The 22,125-nt window shown below is 38.8% G+C and overlaps 1 protein-coding gene across 2 annotated transcripts in view; it reads right to left on the reverse strand.

The window, feature by feature from the left end:
- The window catches only part of PARD3B (par-3 family cell polarity regulator beta), a 391,422-nt gene that overhangs the window by 135,265 nt on the left and 234,032 nt on the right, over positions 1–22,125 (reverse strand). For both annotated transcript variants that reach the window (XM_054278140.1, XM_054278137.1), the window contains 2 exons: positions 2,830–3,033; positions 1,633–1,861 (listed from right to left, as the gene is read on the reverse strand). In XM_054278140.1, the coding sequence (XP_054134115.1) occupies positions 1,633–1,861; positions 2,830–3,033 (433 nt within the window). The remainder of the gene's footprint in view (positions 1–1,632; positions 1,862–2,829; positions 3,034–22,125) is intronic.

Raw genomic sequence — 22,125 nt, forward strand, 5'->3', positions numbered from 1 at the left:
TAACCTGTTGTTCCCGGCTTTGCATATTGACCATTATCAGAATTTCTGTCAACTACAATAGCTTGTTTTGGATTCTAATGTCATCCCATGTTCTTTCTGGCTCAGATATAATATCCCTGTAAGACTTTACAATTCAAACTCGGAATCTGCTATGTATCTTTGATACATTAAGCAGTATTTATCCTTTTGTCAGACCTCTGTGCCACTCCCCTCCTCTTTCCTACTCATGCCAAAGAGCTGAAAAGAAGAATGAAAAGAGATATAAAGCTTAAGACACATGAGAGTTTTTGAAGTCACCCTCCTAATTATTCAGTTTTTTACTACCCTTCCATGTTAAGTCAAATTTCTTTAAAAAATACGAACACAAATGCATGTGCAATGCACAAGAGTGTGTACACACCTCCTCTGCTCCTGAAAAGCCCATTTGAAAGCAGACTGGTATAGCCAGGTATATCTTATGAACACTTAACAACTGTTGAAATCATGCACATCTGGCATACAGGTATGCCTGAATATTTTTGACAGTGTCTCCACAGTGTTCAAAAGTTGTATAGGACAATTGCTGATACATGGAAGAAAGCTAAAACCTTCCATATTAATATAACACAAGTAATTTTACTCTAGAGAACATAGCAACACAAAGTTGAAAGGCAAGTTCATACATTATATGTCCTAATGAACACCATGATCAGTGAATGATCTTGCAGCTGCATTTCTTAGATTACTATTTAAATGCATCCTTACCTAAGCAATGATTGTGGTTTTTGTATATATGAGCACTGTCTACAATACAGCCCGACAAGAAACACCAACAGCATCCTAAAGCCAATGTTAAGTGCTCAGTGCCATGAGTAACCACATGGTCCTTTGGTTTAATCTCCTCCATGTGACCAAGATTTTTCATCACATACTCTGTATTAAATGCAAAGAGCTCCTTCAACACTTAAATACTCTACAGAGCCAACAGGTACTGGAGGGAAGGGTGTCAGCAACCAGCACCTGAAGCACCAAAAGCTCCAGCAAGAGCAAGGAAACAGCCTGAAGAACTCTGGCGACTCAGAGTTTACAGAGCCACAGAACAAATAGCCACAGCAGAAATCCAAACACTTGCATGCTGGGCAGGGAGGACAGTGAACTTTTGCTCACTGCAGGCAATGTCTGAAGCCATGAAGTAAAGATTTTATCATAGGTAGTGGCTTTCAGCAACTGCAAACGTTAGTAGACCTTTTGCAATAGCACAAGAATTCTGCTCTCCCTGCACCTTGTGAAGGGAGCAGATAAGAAAGGGAAGAGAAAGCAAAGGTCTGAGTGTGGGAGCAGGATTTGTTTTACTCAGAAATATTCCCCACAAATCCTTCCCCACTGATACATGCTTGCTTTAAGCCTAAAACCTTGAATCTTTTCTGACATATGGGAATGCATTTCAAAGGCACAAAAAGACATTTTGTCTGCCAAATGTCTTCTGCCGCAGTTACAAGTTTGGTGTAAAAGTATAAACTGCTTTCTTTTTGAATAACATAAACATTATTTGAGTCCAAGTGAAATAATTTTTCCACTACTTTATGAGAGCATCAGTTGTTTCCTATCTTATAACGAGACTGGGTGGCTGTTTTGCTTTGTAAAATGCCATACCTCAACATGACACCAAAGCCTTTCTTCTTTTTCTTTTCTGGATCTTCATTTTCTTCCTTCTTTTTCTTCTCTTTGATTTTAGACTTGCCCTTTTTCTTCTCTTTCTCCCTACTTTTTTTGTCCTTTTTTGCTTTGATTTCTGCATCTTCTAGTTCAGGGTTCCCTGGAGGGGCAGATTCCACATTTTGAGCTTCTTGACCACAGTGAGAGCTCTTATCAGAGCCACCATCTGCACAGAATGAAAAAGAAGCAGTGAGGATGGCTATGGGCCACTGAAATGCAAACATGTGAAATACAGCAAGAGTGTCTACAAAGGGCTCAAATGACTCACACACTTACTCATTTAATTGAATAATTTAAAAAGCAGACTAAGCAGATCTAGTGGATTCAAACAGATTTGTATTGTAAATTAAATGCAGAATTATTTTAATGAATTTTTTTCTAATCATTGTTCCTGATATAAAAATCCTGATACAGTAAAGCACTTGTTCTCTTTGAAATCTAGCTTGTTAACCATGTGCTGGGTTTCAAACACAGAGCTTACTTCCACAAGAGATTCTGGTGACTGCAAAATCAACCTATGTAACAAAATGACTTCATTCACTCCCTGGAATCTTTCTATTTTAGTGGCTGAGCAAGAAATGGATAAAATGTACTGTCTGGCTGGAAAAGAGCCGTATTCCTTCTGCGGGGGGGGGGGGGGCGGGGCTCAGGATCCAAGCACTGTTTTACACCCCATACTAAAGGAGATGTATTTCCAGACTGGGGTCTATAAAACCCATAGTGACAGAATGAGCAGCAGGGTGCTATCAATACACTGCCTTATCTACAACATGAAACAAATTTCCTGGCTGGAAAAGGGGGAATTGTAAAACAAGAGAGATAATTTTTAATGTAATCTGAAGAAAGCAGCTGCTTCTTGAAGTTGAAAAACATAATTATTTAAGGATTGAGTTCTAAATCCTCCAACCCACCCCTGCCCCAAAGGAGATCAGTGAAAGACTTTACACTAAACCCAGTCAAGGTTGGATGGGGTACTGCAAAGACAGCTCTATTCAGTGGAAGATGTGAACAGCTTTTAAAATGTGATCAGCTTCAGTGGGACAAAATCACTGGCTCATGGTGCTCCATCGAGCTGGCCCTCAGCAGTGCTAAGTGAAGGTGGCTCCCTCAGTCAGTGCCTTCAGCACAACATACCCTCTTCATCCTCAGGTCCATCGTAAGACTTGTCAATGGCAGCTCGGAAGCTCTCATTGCACCCCCGGCCCCGTACCACGTGAGGCCTGGGTCTGTGAAAAGGGAGTTCATTCTTCCTTACTTCAGCCACAGCAGTCTGAAGACTCTCAAGAGAACTGGATTTCTTTAACCCCAGAGTAGGACCAAAATCTTTGCCAGAGGAGTCTGGAAAAGAAATGGTTAAGGTTTTATTCCAAAAACCACACAGAGAAATTAAACTAGTCAGATACATTTAATTGTGTACTTTATTACTTGGGGCCTTTGAAATAGTATGCAATCAATGTAATTTGTTCTAAAAATAACATCAAGTTAAACCTAGTTCAGCAGATATCCCCATTCAGACTTGGAGGGAATGGCACAGAATGTAGAGACCTGACAAAGTGATGGGCCATAGCTGGCTTGCCCTGTGCCACTGCAAAGCCCTCACCAGGGATGAGGATGGGGCTGCTTCCTCCACCTTTGCCAGTGATGTTCAACTGGACAGTGCCAACAGTCTCTGTTAGCATTATCATTAGCACTAAGGAGAGCATTATCTTTAGACTCACAAAAACAAGCACTGCTACACAAGTGTTTTGCTTTTTAGAAGGAGATAGGTTGTATGAATGGTTGATATTTTCAAACACATTTCTTCTGAGAGAAGATACATCATTAGTTCTCTCTAAGTTTTACCCAACCTTTTCCTTCAAGTTGAAACTAGTGCTATGATACCAACACACACAGCAGCTTTTTCAAGAAACAAGCAAACCACAAGTTAACATAAATGATGTTGCTGTTGCTACCTCATTCCCTGATTACAGGCTTAAGAAAGCACTTCACGGAAAAACAGAGGAAATACCGAGTGTCCCAAACCTTCTCTCTCTTTAGATTGCTTGACTATATGACCTTAGAAAGGCTTTATTTTGTACCAGCATTTGCGTTAATTAGTATTAAAAAATGATAGTGGAATAGGTAAAGAACAAAATTCAATGAATAGATGCACTCCAATCAATGAAGAAATTCACAGCTTAATTTAAAAGTCTCTGTAGCATCTACTTTGTTTTTATATGGCAGAACAATAAATGTTCCTTAGAAATACTGAGTAAGAGACTGTGCCTTGCAATATGCCTTCTGTCTTGGAGAACTCAAGTGCTTTTGCTTTCAACTTTTAAGCAGTACTAACAAAAGGAACAGGAGAACATAAGAGAAGCCCTTCACCTCCGTGTCCATACTGTAATGCCTGAAGGGATTCAAGGGTCACAGAAAAGACAGATATGTTAGTATGATTTGCTGTGATTTTAGCAATTCTAGAGTGCAAGTAATTCTGAACAGCATGTTCAGTGAATTCTTAAAAGTAAAAAAGCTGAGAATTGGCACCAAATAGAGACTTGTCAGTAGTGCCTACATAAAGCAATTTACACTTCCTTTACCTGCAGACTGATATGTAGCTGAGAACAAGTAGGGGATTGGGGGTGTGTGTGGAGACAAACAGGTTTAAGGGAACCGTGGTTGCTCCATCACCCAGTGCAACCTTCTTCTGTTCCCTAATTGCCATTCTGGAGACTACCATTATTGACAAATTAGCAAGTGCTAAAGCAAAGTTAGAGGAATGACCTGCATGAACAAAAAGGTGCTAAAAATCACTAAAACCTTGTGCATCAGTAGGAGGCACTGTGCTGCCTATCAAGCTGAGAAGGAGAAAAACCAAGGGAAAAACAACGATAAGGAAAAAGGCCAAGTGAAAGGCATTGATGAGCAGAGGAAGCTCTCTCAAGTTTCAGTCACCAGCCAGCCTTGGCGGGCTGTTTGGCAGGACACAGGGCACAGCAACACACTGGCAGAGCTGCTGGTCCCGGGCAACCCAGCAGGCAGCCAGGCTGGGCTGCAAACCGAGGGGCTGCGGCTGTGGTCTGGGGGCCCTGCAGGCAGTGGGTCCCCAGCACTCTGCTCCGAGCCTCCTGGGAGGAACAGCCACTGGGAATGGCTTCAAGGTGACTGCAGAAGGGCTGGGCACGTCCCCGCTTCCAGCAGGGCCATGTGGGCCCATGGATTTGGGAGGTCCAGCAGCCAATGCTGACTCCAGACTGCTGCTACAGCGGCCTGGCTGGCCAGAAAAGTACAGAAATGCTCACAAACACATCCCAGTGCAAGCTGTACTACACTCAATTACTGCTCTAAGCTCCATTACCTGGAAAAAGAGCCTCTAGTTAAATGCTGGTTACAGCCTGTTTTATACAAAGCTGAGCCAGTTCCTCAGACTGGAAGACTGCAATGTATGAAGGCCATTCCTAAGAAAATCTAACCAACACCCGAAGTTCGGAGTGAGGCACTCACAGGACACGTGTCACAGACAGCAAGCTGTGTGCTCAGCCTCCCCACACACACTGGGACCCAGCCCTTAGACACCCCAGCACACTGAGGTGTCTTCATTTGTTCAAAAACTTACTGAGAACCCTCACTCACAGACTGGTATTGAGCATTCAGTGGACCCATTCTAAGACTGTAATAATTTGGTATGAAATGTCACTTTCTAATTTTTTACAATTCAGCTTTTATTCCTTCCCCCCCCTTTCATTACAGAGCTGCAGTAATCACTTACTAGAGCACAGCTAAAGATACAGGAGCTAAAAAGCTTCTCTAAGCAGGGAGACCTGGCCCCTTGCTTTCTGAGCCAGCATCTATTACTGGATGCTTTCCAGAAAAATGCACAAAACTCCATAATGGACAAGGCTGCATCCCAAATTGGAAAATTGCCTTCCCCTGCCCACATGAGTACCTTCTTAATTTCAGCAGACCTTTAGAACTGCTGTAAGCCTGAAAACGTGTTTATTTATCTCATGGGTAAAAACACCCAAACCAACAAATAAACAACAAAACCTCTCTATTATCTTTTACAAGTTATTAACAAGCATTTCTGGGGACACATGGTGTGTGTCTATATCTAGCCTTACCCGGACTTTTAATACAAAAACATAATTTGAGAATAAGAAACTCAGCTGCTCATTGTGTTAAAATGTTTCTTTTCATGGATTTGAAATTCTTGAGCTCTTTTACTGCTTCTGGTAGCACAATGATAAAAAGCCAACTGAAGCATCCACTTTATTGTTTTTATAAATGGTGAATTACTTTATATATCTCTCCTGAATTTATAAGAGAAGACAACAGCTGACATCACTACCTGCCTAGACTGGCTGAAATCAAACTGCTGGTTCTTAGATGTTATCTGTAACTGATCATTCTTCAACTGAAAGATGGTGTTACACATGGTTTAATTTTCTGCTCGATGCCAACATGGCTAACACAGATTTTTAAATTCTTAATGTACCACTTTAAGTAAACCTGCTTTCTGCTCTTTTACTACTACTGTTATTAGTCAGGTCTTTCCAATATTATCTTTTTCCCACATCTGCACATTCCTTTCTTTTTTTTAATAGCCCAGCTGAAGAAAATATGCCAAAAGCAAGATGTCAGTCATGAAAATCAAAGGGAAACAAGTGACACAGCATTGTGGGCGATGCAAGTCACCCCAAAGGCACGTACAGAGGGAATCAAAATGCAGAGAAGCCATGAATCACTGTCACTCTACATGAAATACAACTCCCAAGACACCCCACAGAGTAAACATTTTATATATTTATCATTAACTTTATTTTCTAGATAATGTTTCTTCTTGAAAACCAAAACTACAGGAATATGCCTAAAGGAGAATACTTAGAGGAAAATATTTATGTGAGCTAGACTAACTTACTATTTACATTTTGAAAGACAGTGAGGTAAAGAAAAACTATAAAGGAAAAGGGAAATTATTGCAGACTGCGAAAATACAATAAACAAAAAGTTGAAACAAATTATAAATAATTTGATTCTGTTTTTGCCAGTTCCCTAAACACACCGAGTGCTGGTTCCTATTGCATTGCACATAGCGGAGGTTCATGTAGTCCTAGGGAAGAGAAAATAGTTCTGAAAACAGTGAGTGTTCCACCCTATGGATGCTGGGAGGCTGGAGAGAACATGGGACTGCTTTCAGCAGGCAAACAACTGTTTGAGCATGAAGCACTGATGGTGGCTTCTTCAGTGGTAGCACTCAGAGGGAGATAATCCAACAGCTTTGAAGGAAGCAGGTACAGCTCAGTGCCTGCTCTGCTTTGGACACACACCTCCAGTAGCATTCATGATATTCAGCTTGGGCTCACTGAACTCAGGCCTACCCCAACCTAACAGACCAACTCCTCACTCTACAAGATTGCAACATCATGTGGTGACTTAGATTACTTCATGTTCCATTCTTTCTTAACCATTTGTTTAATGTAGTTTCATTTATTTCTGGTAGGATTCACAGTATGCCTAACTACAAAGGGTTCTTTCCTCTCACTTATATTTTTATATTCAGATACTCCTTCAATCATCCACCAATTCAATGCAAAGAATGGTTCAGGAAGGAGGAATCTGAAAGCCATTACATCTTTTGGCTTGTGATTTTCAAATGAAGAGCTTTAATATAACATTTCTGTAGAAAAGTCTTAGATCACATGGTAGCTTTTTCTTCAACACTAATTTATACAGGTGACATAGAAAAGATTAAGGGTTTGATGAAAAGCAAGAGAAGAATCACTATCTTGCACTTATATATTAAAGACAAGATATCTAGTTTTGCTCATTTAATACCTCAATCTAAGCATTCCAGATAATAAGCAGAAATACTGAACACAGAACAACCCTGCAACTGACAGAGAAACAAAATCTAATAAAGAGAAATCAAAGCATAGGAGAATTTAACATGTTCTCTGATTGTAAGAGACAGCTACAGTCTTCAGATTTACAGATATTTCAATCTATTTTACTACATATAATGATTGCAATTTAGCCTGCATTTGCACAAACTGCAATTTCAGCTATGAATAATGACAGATCACAATTTGAGGCCCAGAAGATATGTTGAGCCTTAGCCAGCTGAAAAGGAAATGCTTGCAATAAGGCAGCCATTAGGCAAAAAGTGAAAATGCACTATTGTCATCTTAGAAACGCGAGTTGGTGTCGCTGTTTTCTACAGTCTTACCACTAACAAACAACAACGCTGCAATGGAACGTGCTACTATTTCAAAAAGAATATGTATGGCATTAAACATCTCAAAAATGCTAACAAGTTTCCCAGTGCAACAATATTAAAGCTAAGAATTAGAAGCAAAGGCAGAGGTTCAAGCGAAAGCCTCAGTGAAGGGGCACATGCACTTCCCAGGTTAGTGCTAATATCAGACAAAATGCAGCCAAGCCTGTCATTGCATAGAAACCCTGTGATCTTATCTGCTGAAGTAATTATTTTTCTACATCTGGTTACAGAAGTCTACCCCCTCACATAACCTTCCAGCTCACAGAATAGCCCTGCATCCAGTGCAGTTTTCCTAGACATCTGAATCCCTCTTTCTCCAGCAGATTCCTGCCCTCCCTCTAGTTGGTGCAAACTGAAGCACTTGCCCTCCAAACAGGTCCCAATATAAATCTAGCTACTTCTCTTGCACAAAGCTTCTCCTCAAGGATATTTATGTATAAACTGACTTGAGATATAGGTGTTACAACCTGCTAAAGGAAAACTGCAATAGGAGAAACAATGCAGACAGGAAAAAGTCCAGTTTTTAGAAAACAGGATTCCCCAGTGGTTTCAGGCACCTTGTAAATTGATCAGTCTGGAACTGAGTAGTAGCAAAAAATTCCAGTGCCCTGTGATTGCTTTATTTCTACTTCTACACCTGCCCTCTGAAAAGGTCAAACATTTAAATTCAGCTTTAAATCATAATTGATATAAATTATGCTTCTCAAACTAAACCAACATTTTTGTTCCCAGGCCAAAGTTTAAAATGAAGTAAAGAGTCCCTGCACTAATATTTATACAGTCTCTTCTGATAGTATGAGGCTAACATCTAGAGCGTTACCTTTTGATCTTTGGGACAGATGGGGAAACTTCTTTAGTACTAGAACAGAAGAAAGCAAGCCAAAACTTACATTAAAATTATAGTTATGATCTATTTTGTTAAGTCTTAAGTCTACTTTGAAAAAAACCTGCTGAATTATTACTCAATCTTAGTCATCAAGCCTGAAATAATATTTTTAAAAATTATTAATTTAAATGAGAAGTAACAAATTAGAAGAATGCAAGAAATTCATATTAAGCTTTGTGTTTACATCACTAATCTAAAGCTTTTTTGTGTTCTTTACATGTGAATGCAGAAAGAAATTTGAAACAATCATATTATTTATAATTCAAAGAGTGGTATGTCATTTTTATGCATCAATTTTTGGCCTGGGCACATTTTTATAAATACTTACACAAGCCCCACATTAAAGATTGCTTTAAGTGTTGTTTAGTGATTAATTTAAGCTAATGAAACAAGGAAGCTGATTATTGTTTAAAAAAACAAAAAGCCAAGGCAGCAAAGGAAACTACATTTCAATATCAGCAATTTAACTTGCAATTTAACAAAAAAATCTTCCTTATCTGTAAACATCAAGACTAAGAAAAGAAAGATGTTTAACAAAATAACCAGAAAAGAATACCTTTTGCTAATCATGCCATTGCTTCTGTACCTGCCCACACTTTGATCAGTGAATCCTACATGCCTGAGATATTTATGAGCTCTTTTTATTGCTAACCCCACCACCACCGAGCTGCCCAACAGCCGCTCTAATTTAAGATGCTCTAAATATTGTTGCCATGGGTGACACATGAACATGGAGTAAGGCAAAAGCTCTGCTAATAAAAAGGCTTTCACAGCATTTCAGTCCTTGCTCATAAGTAAAGTTAAAATTTATGGCTTTTAAAATACTGGATCTGAGAGAGGTCAGGTTAAATGGCTGCTAGTAATAAAAGGAATCAATATGCCACAGCATCTGAAGCAGCCAGCAAACTAAATAAACACTTCATCCAAATCCACTTGGCCCTGAATTAAAAGAACATAAAATACTGTATTTATTTTGTTTGCCCTCCACCAGCCTGTAGTTTGCATCACTACATCCGCTAGAATTCTACACAGAGCAAGCAACAAGCATATGTTGGCCAAATAGCAATTAAACTGTGTGTCAAGGCTAGGAGCAATTAACTGGGCATTAACCTTATCAGGGAAGCACTTCTGGATTAGCCAGCTACAAACAGGCAAACATCTCAGTCTGGGAAGATTCTGCAACATGTATTTACAAAAGCTTCAGAGGACTCAGACTCCCTGTCTCAGGCCCTACAGAGTAAATGAGCCATTTCCAGTAATAACCCTTAATTCATAAGCTCTGAACAAAACCAGAATCACCTTTCCCAGTGATTAGTGTGTCCTATTAGCATAGGAATGCAAAACAATTTGTTCCTTACAGCACTTGAAAATAAAGCAGACCAAAAGAAGTAGTGAATTGCACCTTTCACTCCTCATCTACATTTGGTTTGGTTTATAGATTGAATTCCAGGAAAATTTATGAAAATCTATTTTCTTCTGTTGATCTATTTGTATTTCAAAGGAAAGTGCATAGGTTACTTCTCAGTTTAAGAAATTAATGCATGTTTTGCTTGAAGTTACCTATAAAGAAGGTAGACATACACCTGTAATCAATCTATCTCTATTAAAACACAAACACAAAGGCCATTCAAAAAGTCATGCATATTTTTGAAATGCCTTTGTTAATGAGTTCAAAAGTATTTGTCTTCAAACAGTTTTGAAAAGTTCCTTTAAAAAATCCAACTCTTAAATGGGAAGATGCAGAATTTTGTCAAACCTACTATTAACTAAGAGAAAGAGTTATCTGACATCTGACATGGTTGAGACTCAAAATCCCTGCAAAATCTGAAAGGATTATGGAGGTTTTCAGGAAAAGTCCTCAGCAAAGGTTCCTTTCTATTACCTACTGAGATTTTTAAGATCATTTGAATGCTTATAAAGTTGATAGCAGTATTTTATTACAGATTCCTAAAAGCAGAATCCATAGTTGTACTGATACTGGGTCTTCAACTAAGCTTCTTTTTATATGCCTCAACTTTTTTCTCTTTTTTTCCCCCTCAAACTATCCTCTGTACTGAAACTTCTTCACTTGCGCTCATTATGGAGATGAAGATTATTTTTAGAAAAACAAAAAGCCTCTTGCCACATCAGAAAAACTAAAGCGGGAAAAATTCTTCCATCTGGGTAATAATTTTCCCTCCCTCTATTCACCAATAACTCAAAATGGACTGAAAGGAAACCTTTCAAGCTTTGTGTGCAAGTACGCTGTGAACCAGATCCTTCACTGCAACTTTTAGGAAGGAAAGCTCACTTTTCACATCTACATTCCACGTTCTTCTAACATCAGCCAGATCTGGGCAAACTTGTATTTTCAAGGCTTTCTTCCACAAAATGAGTCCTTAGGAAAAACAAGTCTAATTCGTGGACCTAATGGCAAGGGAGTTTTCCTCTAAAGAGCTCCAGCAAAGGATTTTGCTAAACTGTTCTGTAGTGTGCAGACACAGACTCACACCCAGTAACATCTGGCTGTCTTCTGAGTTTTTAACAGACATGAGTCACAAGTGGATTACACTATTACATTCCCAGCCTTGCTTAAGAAAACCCCAAAACCCAACAAAGTACTGCTTCAGACATACAGGTTGACTTTAAGGTCTAGTCTGTACAATTTACTGCATTACACTTTATGTATGTTTCAGCATCTGTAAGAGGTTTGCAGCTCCCTTGCTAGGCATGTCATGATGTGTCATTTTAATGGAAAGGTTGAATTAAAAAAAAGAATACTGACAAGGATAAAAAGATGTTACAATCTTAGATGTTTAACAAATGTACACTTAGCCTTTAATATCTCCCAGGGAAAAGGGAACCTCCCCAGACCTCTAAGTTTAGTTTTTCCTGCAGCAATTTTCAGTATTCTCAAGACAATACACTATTAATTACCAAGTTATGTATTTAGGATCTTTTCAATATTCAGTTCTGCATTAGTACAATGTGTTTAAATAGCAAATTAGAAAAAAACCAATAGAATTCCTGCATGGAGCAACTTAGAATATGATTTGAACAGCAAATCAATACAAACTTTTCTTACCCATTTGTCTCACCTGTGTACAAATGACATTCCTCTGTTCCCTTTCAATAACCCAATAAATGGAGAGTACATGTGAAGTGCAATGCACACACATATGTGCCAGGCACACACAAAACACGGCACCAGACTGCAGAAATGTTGTGTCAAAACAGAAGAAAGGGTCATTCCAATTCTTCTTGGTGATGTCCCTTATCAACCAATGCAGACATTTCTGGAGAAATTACTCAACTTCCTATCCTAAATTATGATCAAAAATTCCAAATGTCTTCAGGATGGTAAGCAGCAGCCACAGTGATACTGCAACCAGGACAGCCTGGCTAAGCACAGTCAAATGACATTTCAATACAGACAAACCCATAGCATACCTTAGAAAAATAAAACTTTCCTCTAAGCTGGGACTCAATGCTACCAGAAAACACATCATTCTGCTCAGTGAACCCATACAATCTTGAAAAACAAACCAGAGTCTAGCTACAAGTAGATCAAGATAATCTAGTCCTTGGATAATCAGACGCTTAAACAACTCTGTCAGAAAATTGCTACAGTGCCATGGATCAGGTGCAAAACTCAGTGCCCAAATTCATCTCCTTCAGCTCCTTGCTGGTTGGATTCTTGAAAGAAATTTCAAAATCTGGTACTACAAAGGCAACTTTTCTACAGAAACAGACAGGTTTTTGAAATAGACAGCAATTCAATCAAAATGCATCAGTACAGTGAAATATCCTAAATTAACACTGAACTCTAATCTTCATGTGGAACAGTTGACAGCAACTGCAATTTTCAAGAGCCTTAATCCAAGATTGAGGCCCACCTATGCTTAAGGGATTCCAGAAGTAGGACAGGTAGGTCAATTTTCAGTTTGGTTCAAGCCTGGTGACTAAATCCTCAGCTGGAGTAAATGAGCACTTTTCCACTTTTGTCTGCTATCTTGTACCAGCCTGTATCTGTCTTTTGATCACTGTACTCGGCAAGAGCCACATGTTGGCATTACATCCCTGCCCACAGAGAGGCCTGCAACAATAACTCATTTTACCCAAGTTACAGCATGAGTGTCAGATGTTCGTAAATTCAGCCTGCAGTGGATTCAAGGTAGTGAACTGTAGATTAAAAAAAGGTTTTTGTTATTTTAACAATCCAGAATGCCATCCTTGGCTATACCCTGATCTTGCTAAAAGAGTAAGAAGAAACAAACGGGTTCATGTGCCTTTCAAGAGGAACCTGTTCACTCTTTGAAAGTGCTGTTTTCACTTAGTTCAAGGAATCAAATGTCTGGAAAGAAGTTAATTGCTTCAGAAGTATAAAGAGCACAAAGATGCATCATCATAGATTACCAGCAGTTTCGAAACATTACTTCATCCTTTAAACACATCATCATGTGTGCATTCTGAGGCAAAAGCATCTCTGCCAACTGTAGTTCACAAGAATAGATTGTTGCAGTATTTCCCCTGGGTTATTTTTTATCTTGTATGTCCATCTGGTGAGTACAGTCCAGTCAAAAAAAAAAAAAAAGAAAAGTTAAAATAATTTGGAAGACATTTACCCACTTTACAACAGATTTTACTGTGCTCTTTTTCTAGCTCTACAGCATTTAAAAACTAAAAAATATTAACATATTTTAAAAAACCCCATGCTTTCCAACCAATGTGCTTTGATTTTTTCTTACATTAAGTAATGGTTTCTTCCTTTGCTGATGTTGTACTGGGTTTTTGGTCAAGACTGATGGAATCCATCGAAATATGCTAGATAATGCCAACTTCTGAAATAGGAATCTGGAAATCCTTAATCACAGCTTTGGTTTTCTTTGAGCCTGACAGTTTACTTTCGCAGGGCTTGACCTCTAGGCACAGCACCTTCATGGAGTCAAAGCAGTGACATTAATGTGCCAGGCAGGAGTTACTGTTGATCATCACCCAACCAGGACATAAATGTGTGTTCAAGAAAATGCTGTCAGATATACAGCACAAATAAATAGAAAGAACTGATAAACCTTTTATAAACCTTTTCCTGTTAGCCTAATTTGAGATTTAGACAGTAAAAGGCTTTCAAATTCTAATATGATATTGCAGATTACATACTGCCATTTAATACCCTGAATCATTTGCAACAATATCTTCCTTTCTATAGTAATCTCATTTTGAATTTTATATTTTCTTTTTTTAATACTTGAAGGATAGCACATTGATGTCTCTTTGCCCCCAAAACACAGATATTGTCTACAGTTTATTTACAAAGGAAGGCAAATATATTTGGCTGTATAGAGTCATACAACATAAAGCTATACAACTTCATTCTTTGCAAACACATCACTTCTCCGCTCATGACTGCTGCTTGTGTTATTAGTCCAGTAGCTTTTTAAAACTAAATAACAAATATCACTTATATTCTTGAGATCATAAGCTTTTGCTCCAGCTACATTAAATGCCAGTTTCATAAACATCAAGAACAAACGTTTTGAACAATGTCACAGATATTAAGCAGCTCTGCCAGATTTCTCTAGCATTTCCATGAGAATGGGAGACAGTGTCAAAGGCCTTGCTGAAGTCCAGGTACACAACATCCACAGCCTTTCCCATACCCACCAGGAGAGTCACCTGGTCGTAAAAGGAGATGAGGTTGGTCAACACGACCTACCCCTCCTAAACCCATGCTGGCTGGGTCTGATACCATGGCCATCCTGTAAGTGTTGTGTGATTCCACTCAATATAAACTGCTGCATTACTTACCAGGTACTGAGGTCAGGCTAACTGTCCTGTAGTTACCAGGATCCTCCTTCCTATCCTTGTTGTGAATGGGTGCCACATTGGCCAGCTTCCAGTCCTCTGGAACCTCATCAGTGAGCCAGGACTGTTGGTAAATGATAGAGAGTGGCTTTGCAAGTTCATCTGCCAACTCCCTCATAACCCTGGGATGGATCACATCTGGGCCCATAGATTTATGAACATCCATATGATTATGCTAATTTTTTCTTGTGTATTAAGAGTGAACACTTGCATGTGTATTCGGCCCTGTGTCCTATTTTTCATCAAATATTTTCTCTTTCTTTAGTCTTTTGACTGTGGACAAGTATTTTCTCCACACTCAGAGGGAAAACTGGTTAATCTGTATAATGCATGCCATTCCATATCCTCAAAAAGATAATGCAGAACAAGCCATACTGTGGCTGAGTACACACTTATGGCAATCAATCACTAAAGTATTAACACAATTCTTAAAACTTCATGCATATTAGCACATGGTTAATCAGAGCAGTTTGACAGCCTCTTCTTCAGAGCTGCTTCTACAGCTTCACAGTATATCAACCCTCACATTGGAAAGTGAAACATACTATGCAATTTACTTCAGAGCAAAAAGTTAAAATCAGATTTTGAAACACTGAGGCTAATGTTATTAGAATAAAAATGTAATGGCTGTTATACCAGATGCTTAATTGGCCCCCCTGCGAAAAAGCAGTCCCCCAGGAAGGAGCTGAAAGCTACTACTTGGGTTCAGATCTTGCTGAAAGAGTGAAAGAAAGAAACGGGTAATCAGTCATCATTTCTCTTCACAGCAACAACCCTGATAAACACTTATGTGAATAATTTTTTCTGTTGTTGTGGATACTAAGAGTTTACATATGCTAAAAGGGAAGTAAGAAAACTCAAGAGAAACAAGATCTGTTGAAGATTATCAGCTAAAAGGAAGCTATTCTTCCCTTCCATCTTTAAGTCTCTGAATATCTGAAGGCAAGGAGAGCTCTTGGAGTAAAGGAAGACAAACTTGTCATATCTCTGTATTTCTCATTAGGCATTAGCATTTGATAATATCAGAAAGAGGACAGAGGCAGACTTTTTATCTGATCCAGTATGACTGTTAACCTCCTAGGATGTGCTACAGACGAAAAGCGTCCAGAACAACAACTCCACCAGCAAAAAGTGCTGCTGCTGCTTCCTGTTTCCATAAAATCCTCACTGCCTCCATTATGAAAACAGAACCATCAGCCAAAATCCCACTGCACTTGGTGTAATACCAACTCAAAAGAGAATTAATACTTAGCATCTGATAATTTCTGATCAAGACTACCCATATTCCTGCAATACTGGCTCACTTTTGAGTGGCAAGACTATAGATTTCTGCACAGAATTTCACTAAGTTCTCTTAAACTTTCTTTGTTCTAAGAAAATAGTCCCTTCTTGCATAGATGCTCTTCACAGAAGGGCTAATTTTTTTCAACACAGATAATGAAAAATCCAACAATCCTCAAAGCTGTTCTAGCGCAGAAGCTCTCTGATTTGGAGTTGGTGTTTTGTGGCAGCTTTATTACAGTCTTATTGCTATGTCACTCTTCAGTGTCTGTACTCTTAACTCTAGAGAGGACTTAGATGACATTCCTGCATGCTAAAGGATATTGCAAACATGCCTTCTATTTCATTCAGTTTGATCTAAACCAGCTACCCTGAGTAAGAACTAATATTGATATTGCCTGGTACCACATGACTCTTAAATTTTAATCACTAGGTTCTTATTCTGATTAAGCAATTAAATTGCTTAACTGAAAACTACAGGGCAATTGATTTATAAAGGTACTAAGAAATTCTGTTTGAAGTTTAAGAACAATTCCTTACTAAAGGTTACAAAAGCATGAAAGCTCTAATTGCAAAAGTATATTTCAGTATTAGTCATTCTAGTATTGTTGGCCTTCTGATTGTTAATAGTTGCTATTTACTACAGGAGTTATTCCTGGCTTTCCTTTTCTAAAAATCACTACTGAAACAGGCACTCTCTTCTGCTAATGGAAATTACAGTGGAAGTGAAGACACTTCATATGCTGAAAACATCACTCATCATTAAACTTGGAGAAGAATTATTGTTTCTACTTCTTTAGCTATAAAAATTTCCTTAAAATGTCTAATTTTCCTTCTTCTACTTTGAATCATAAAGCATTTGCTGTAACAAGATCAAAGATAGAAAGAAAGAGGTGGAGCTTTTAATGCCCAGTTATATAAGGTTTAAAAGGAGTAATTGTTGCAGACGGTTGTTGTCACCAAGGCCTGAGGAAACCGAAATCAGCAGGGCTACCTGTGAGGTGAGAAACTGCTCAAACAAACAAGGGCAGAGTTCGCTCCACATTTTGATCATTTTACCACTTTTTTACTCTAGGTGAGAGGATTCCTCTGTCTAGAGTTGACATGAAGCACAACACACACAGCACAATGTCAAAACTTCCCCAAAACTCCCCTAAAATACCTCCCAAACCACCATGAAAACAAGGTTGTGTTGACCTGTACAAGTAGTGCTAGGAAGTTTTCTCCTATGATGCTGGGGTTTTCTCATCAAACAGAAGTTAAATGAACACATTACCTGGCTTGAAGAAATCAAGTATATACCTACATCTCTCCCCACTGATAACATTCACTACTACATATGCTTTCTCTGTTGCTTTGGCATCTCACAGGGTGAAGGAGCAGTAAAAAGACAGGTAAGCTAATCACTGACACATAGCACTGTGCTGACTGCTCAGGTCAGAATTTTAACAGATTACTGGTGAGCTCTGCCAGGAGAGGAAGAAGGGTGAAAAAGCAAAACTAAGCTAGCAGAGAACTCTGTGGGATTTTATAAAATATTAGGTACTTGCTCTCAGAAAATGAATGTTTTAAGGTTTTCAGATTCAATCTTGTGCCTCATAATTCATGACATTCCCCCCCCCCCCCCCCCACTTTATTTATAATAGCTAAGATAATGAATCTTTTTATACTGTCACTCTGTACTGTTCCAAATCCAGAGGTTTGGTCCAGCACTACCTACTTAAACTCAAAGTGACTCTTTATAGCCTATGTGGTTTATAGACTACAGCAGGATCTTTCAGCATAGTGTTTGTTATATTAATAAACATTTTTATTTGTTTACACATACAGTAATACTGTATCTACTACATACTAAATAAAATGCATAATTTATTTGCATTTTCCCATCTGATTTTCTGAAAAGGCTCATAAAATTTTAATGAAAGTAGTTAAAGCAACAGACTATGTATTAAAATCATATACAAAAAATGACCTTAAAAGAGTACTATTAAAATTGCAAAGTAAAGAGCTTAGGCTTGAAAAATGCTATACCAGAGGTGTCCAATTTCTCTCTCTCTATGCACATTCTAATAGACTTTCATTTTACGTCCCAAATATATCATGACAATTTTATTTACAAAACTCCAGTTTTTGTCTTTCAGGAAAGGTCTAGTATTTTCTTCCACATGTAGAGCAATTCCCCTCCCCCATCTGTACTGAGCACAGACTTTGATATCAGACATCAGCAGTAAACAGCCTTCATGCCTCTTTATCAAAGCCTTGGTAGCAAGGGTTTTTCAATAAACACTAATGTGATGTCATTTTAAGACAAACATGCAAAACCTGTGTCGCAGCGACAAGGAACTGAAACAGGAAGATGAAGATTCAGGTTCCCAAACCTTCAAATTTATATTTTTCTAATGAACAGAGTTTTTGTATATATTTTTCTACATGTGGGGTGTTGGTGGGGTTTTTTTGGTTGTCACTTTTTTTGGGTTGTTTTGTTTTTGTGGGGTTTTGTAGCTTTGTTTGTACATAAAAAGCAGTCTTCTGTCCTGCACAGCTGGTTGCTACCTTTCTCTTCCCCGCTGTCCTAGATCAACACAAGCTTGTCTCCCCCTCTCTCTTGGTAATGCCACCCTTTCCCACACTGCATCTTCTCACCTGCTGACATGCCCAATCTCCCCTTCTGCCCCATTCCCAGCACCCTTTTCTAGCTCCCCTCCACTTCCCCTGGTAGCTTCCTATCTTCCCAGCCTCTAGCTAGATATTCTTACCTTTTCCTCTCCTAAACAAAAACAAATATCAGAGTTATTTTAGGAGACAGTAAAAGAACAATCTCTGTCAAAGAAAAAGCAAATAAAGCTCACGCTTCAGTTGACACTTGAATGGAAAGTTTTACTTCAAACGGCTCCAGTTTCACAGAATCTGTAATGGGATGTGTCACGCATGACACTTAACAGGTGATAACACAGCGACTACTGCATACTGCACCCATACTCTCTACACAAAAAGAGAAGAGAAAACCAAACCTGAGTAAAGGAGAGCAAAGGGCTTTCTTCTGAGACTTAATGAATTATCCATATTTCCTTACAGAATGGCAGAAAAAGAATGACTGCAATAAATTGTTTTCTCCTGTATGTTTTTTCTTTAATGTGTTTGCTCTTTCAGTCTAAACTCAGACTGAGAATTATTCTTTGCAGCTATTTTGTGATGGACATATTAGTCATAAGCAGTGAGTTATTCCATGCAACTGCTGGCAAAATTTAGTCCTTCATGTAAAGCTCAATTTTTGGTACCTTTAAAATTAAACTACTGTGCTATTTTTTAAAAAGGAATTAAACTCCAGAAGCTTCGATCAAACAATTTTATCATTTTGCTTTCAGAATTAGGCATCTGAGAAGATTATAAAGCAATAAAAAAAGAGGCATCTGATTAACTACACTATATTGAATTTCTCTTTTATAACATCTCTGTTTGTCAACAGCTGCATTACAACTGGCAACGAAAAATACAACTCCTTTTTCAAACACAGGAATTTATGCCAACTGCAGATAGCAACAAAAATTGTAATTACACGAAAGACCTAAACAAATCAATGCCAGATTCTCTGGTCTGGTCCTTCGACATAGAAACACTTGAAAACTGCCACAGCAAGGTAATAGAGGTTTTTATTTGCAATCTTTGAATGTGCAATCACCTTTCAGTAATGGCTGCAGACCTCTAGCACCAAGCACTAGTTCTGTTCCTGTTTGCCAGGTCCTGACCCCAGCACTGAGAGGGCCACAGTCCATATTGAAGCTGCCAGAGCAGCAGAGTCAGGATATTGCTGCTGTTATGGCTCTAAGGAAACCAGCATGTTGAAACTGGGCAAACTGCAGAACTAGAGTCTGACTCTCTCCATGGAATTCTCTGCTTTGCCCTGAGCCCACTGGTCTCACTGGATGAATGGTTCTTTCCTCCCTTCAGTCTGTGAACTGAGCAACTCTGGAACAGGAGAAGGTCTACTGAAAAATGCTCTGCAGCCGCAGTTCCTGGGACTATGCTCCCCCCATCCTTCAGAACCTGCAGGTGAACCTTGCAGGTCACAGATGTGCTCTCCTCACAGACAGATATTCAGTCCAAAAAAGTTGCTTTTAGATAAGAGAACCAAGTCAAAGATGGGGGAAGGATTAAGGTTATTTTTCACAACTGAAGGTGAATAATCAAAAAGGGCAGGAATCAGATATAGATCAGCATCAGCATAGATGTCACACTACCTGGGGGAGGGAGGTATGGAGGGAAGGAACATTTCAATTTCTTTTAAAAATCCCAAGCAAACATAAATAAGTCTGATCTCATGTTAACAGGGATCTTCTGTACATTCATAGAGTTAAGGTACCAATCATTACGCTTATTACCTGTAGGCCAAATGAGAACCATGAGAAACTCCATCACCCATGCAAGACTAAATAAAAGCAAATGAAAACTTTCATCTATTTAAACATCAGGCAGAAAAATGGGTAAATGCAAGAGGAGGTAGGTTTTGAAAGGGCAGCATAGTGCCATTGCCTGAGGCAAAGGGAAGGCACCTGCTGACAGTCAATGGTATCTCAAGGAAGTGCCTTCTACTCTTCTCCAATATGCTTTCAATTTGTCACTGCTATGTACAGAAAAACTCTCCTGCTCTGCTCTTAGGCTTATCAGACACTTAATTAGGGATGATATTCTCAGTCCTTCTGGAGCGCTCTGTAGGTAAGTGCTAAGTAGCACTGCTGGATTGAAAGACCCACTAAAAATAATGCTATTTTATGAGCTATACAAATAGCAATGTAATTCTTTTCTTCAAAGTTAATTTCTGAACCATATTGCACTGCACATCTTTTATTACACAAAAATGTGTACTAATAAATAGCACCAGCAACCCATTTTATATAATAAAGGCTTATTTCAAATGTTATAGGAAGCAAACATTGTACAAGATACTATTCCAGAAGTGAGCTAGACTAGACATATCAATTAACTTCAAAGTCCTTTTTATTGACATGGCAACATGATGGGATTTCAAAATAAAAAATGAAGGCAAAGAATCATTCAAAGTGGAGAATTTAACATGCTTCCCTCTCTATACTCAAGCCTTAGAAGATAATGCAACAGGCAAATACACAGTATAACAAAATTTTTAAAAATGTAAACAAGCAAACTAACCTCAAAACCAAAATCCCAAAAAACCCCACAAGAGTTAAATTTTATTTGGGACTACATAATTTTTAACTTTCAGTCAACTAATTTAGAAAAAGAAAAGTGTACCCTTCCTCTCTTCAGCCAGGAGCTCATTTAGTTCATGCTCTTCTTTCTATATCTCATACTTCATGCTCCAAAATATAAGTTAGAGGGCCAGATGTATTATCTGGGAAGTTTTCCAAATTCATTAACTCCTTGGCACCAGTGACTTCAGGATACCCACTGCCAGCACTGAATATCATGCCCAGCAAAAAAACAGCTCTTGGAGGGAAAGGATTAATAAAATGAGGCATTCAGCAGTGGCTGCTGGTCTCTTCGGTCGCAACAAGCAACTGAAAGAATCACAGTAGCTGCCAGCACTGATCACAGCCAGCTTTCAGCACCTAATACTCTGAAGGTCTTTCCTGAATACCTGCAGATCATTCACCACAAATCTTGAAAAAAAGCACAGGTATTGCTTAAAGGAACATGAAATCAATAGTCAGAGAAACACTGACAGGAAGGCTGTGACTCCAGTTCTAACTGCAGACGGTGGTAAATATTACGCAGGGGCGTTGGAATCACATCATCACTTTCTCCTCAATTACAGAAGACACAGACTGAGGGAATTTGTTTTGCTTTCTGAAAATTATGCAGTCTGGCTGTCAACAGCTAAAGCACTGATGACTGAAGAGCCTTACAGAACCCTAAAAAGGCAGGAGACACGATGGATTCACTTGTTGTTCTCAGCTTTCTTCTTAGGGCCACGGAAGGAGCTCCATGATGGAAACCAGCTTACTATCAGTCATGTAGGCACTTTCATGAGCCATCTGTTCAGGCACCATCACCAGAGAAACTCTCTACTTTAAAGATCAACATACAGCAAGAGGCCCCTCGGATTTTAAACATTAAACTTGCTTTGCTGGCTGCTGTGCCTTCCTTTGAATCTTCACAGTTTTAATAAAAAGCACTGATTTATTTA

The sequence above is a fragment of the Melozone crissalis genome, unplaced genomic scaffold, assembly GCF_028551555.1.
Source record: "Melozone crissalis strain CALT ecotype California unplaced genomic scaffold, PUWL_Pcris_2 ptg000023l_1, whole genome shotgun sequence".
NCBI classification, from domain to species: domain Eukaryota; kingdom Metazoa; phylum Chordata; class Aves; order Passeriformes; family Passerellidae; genus Melozone; species Melozone crissalis.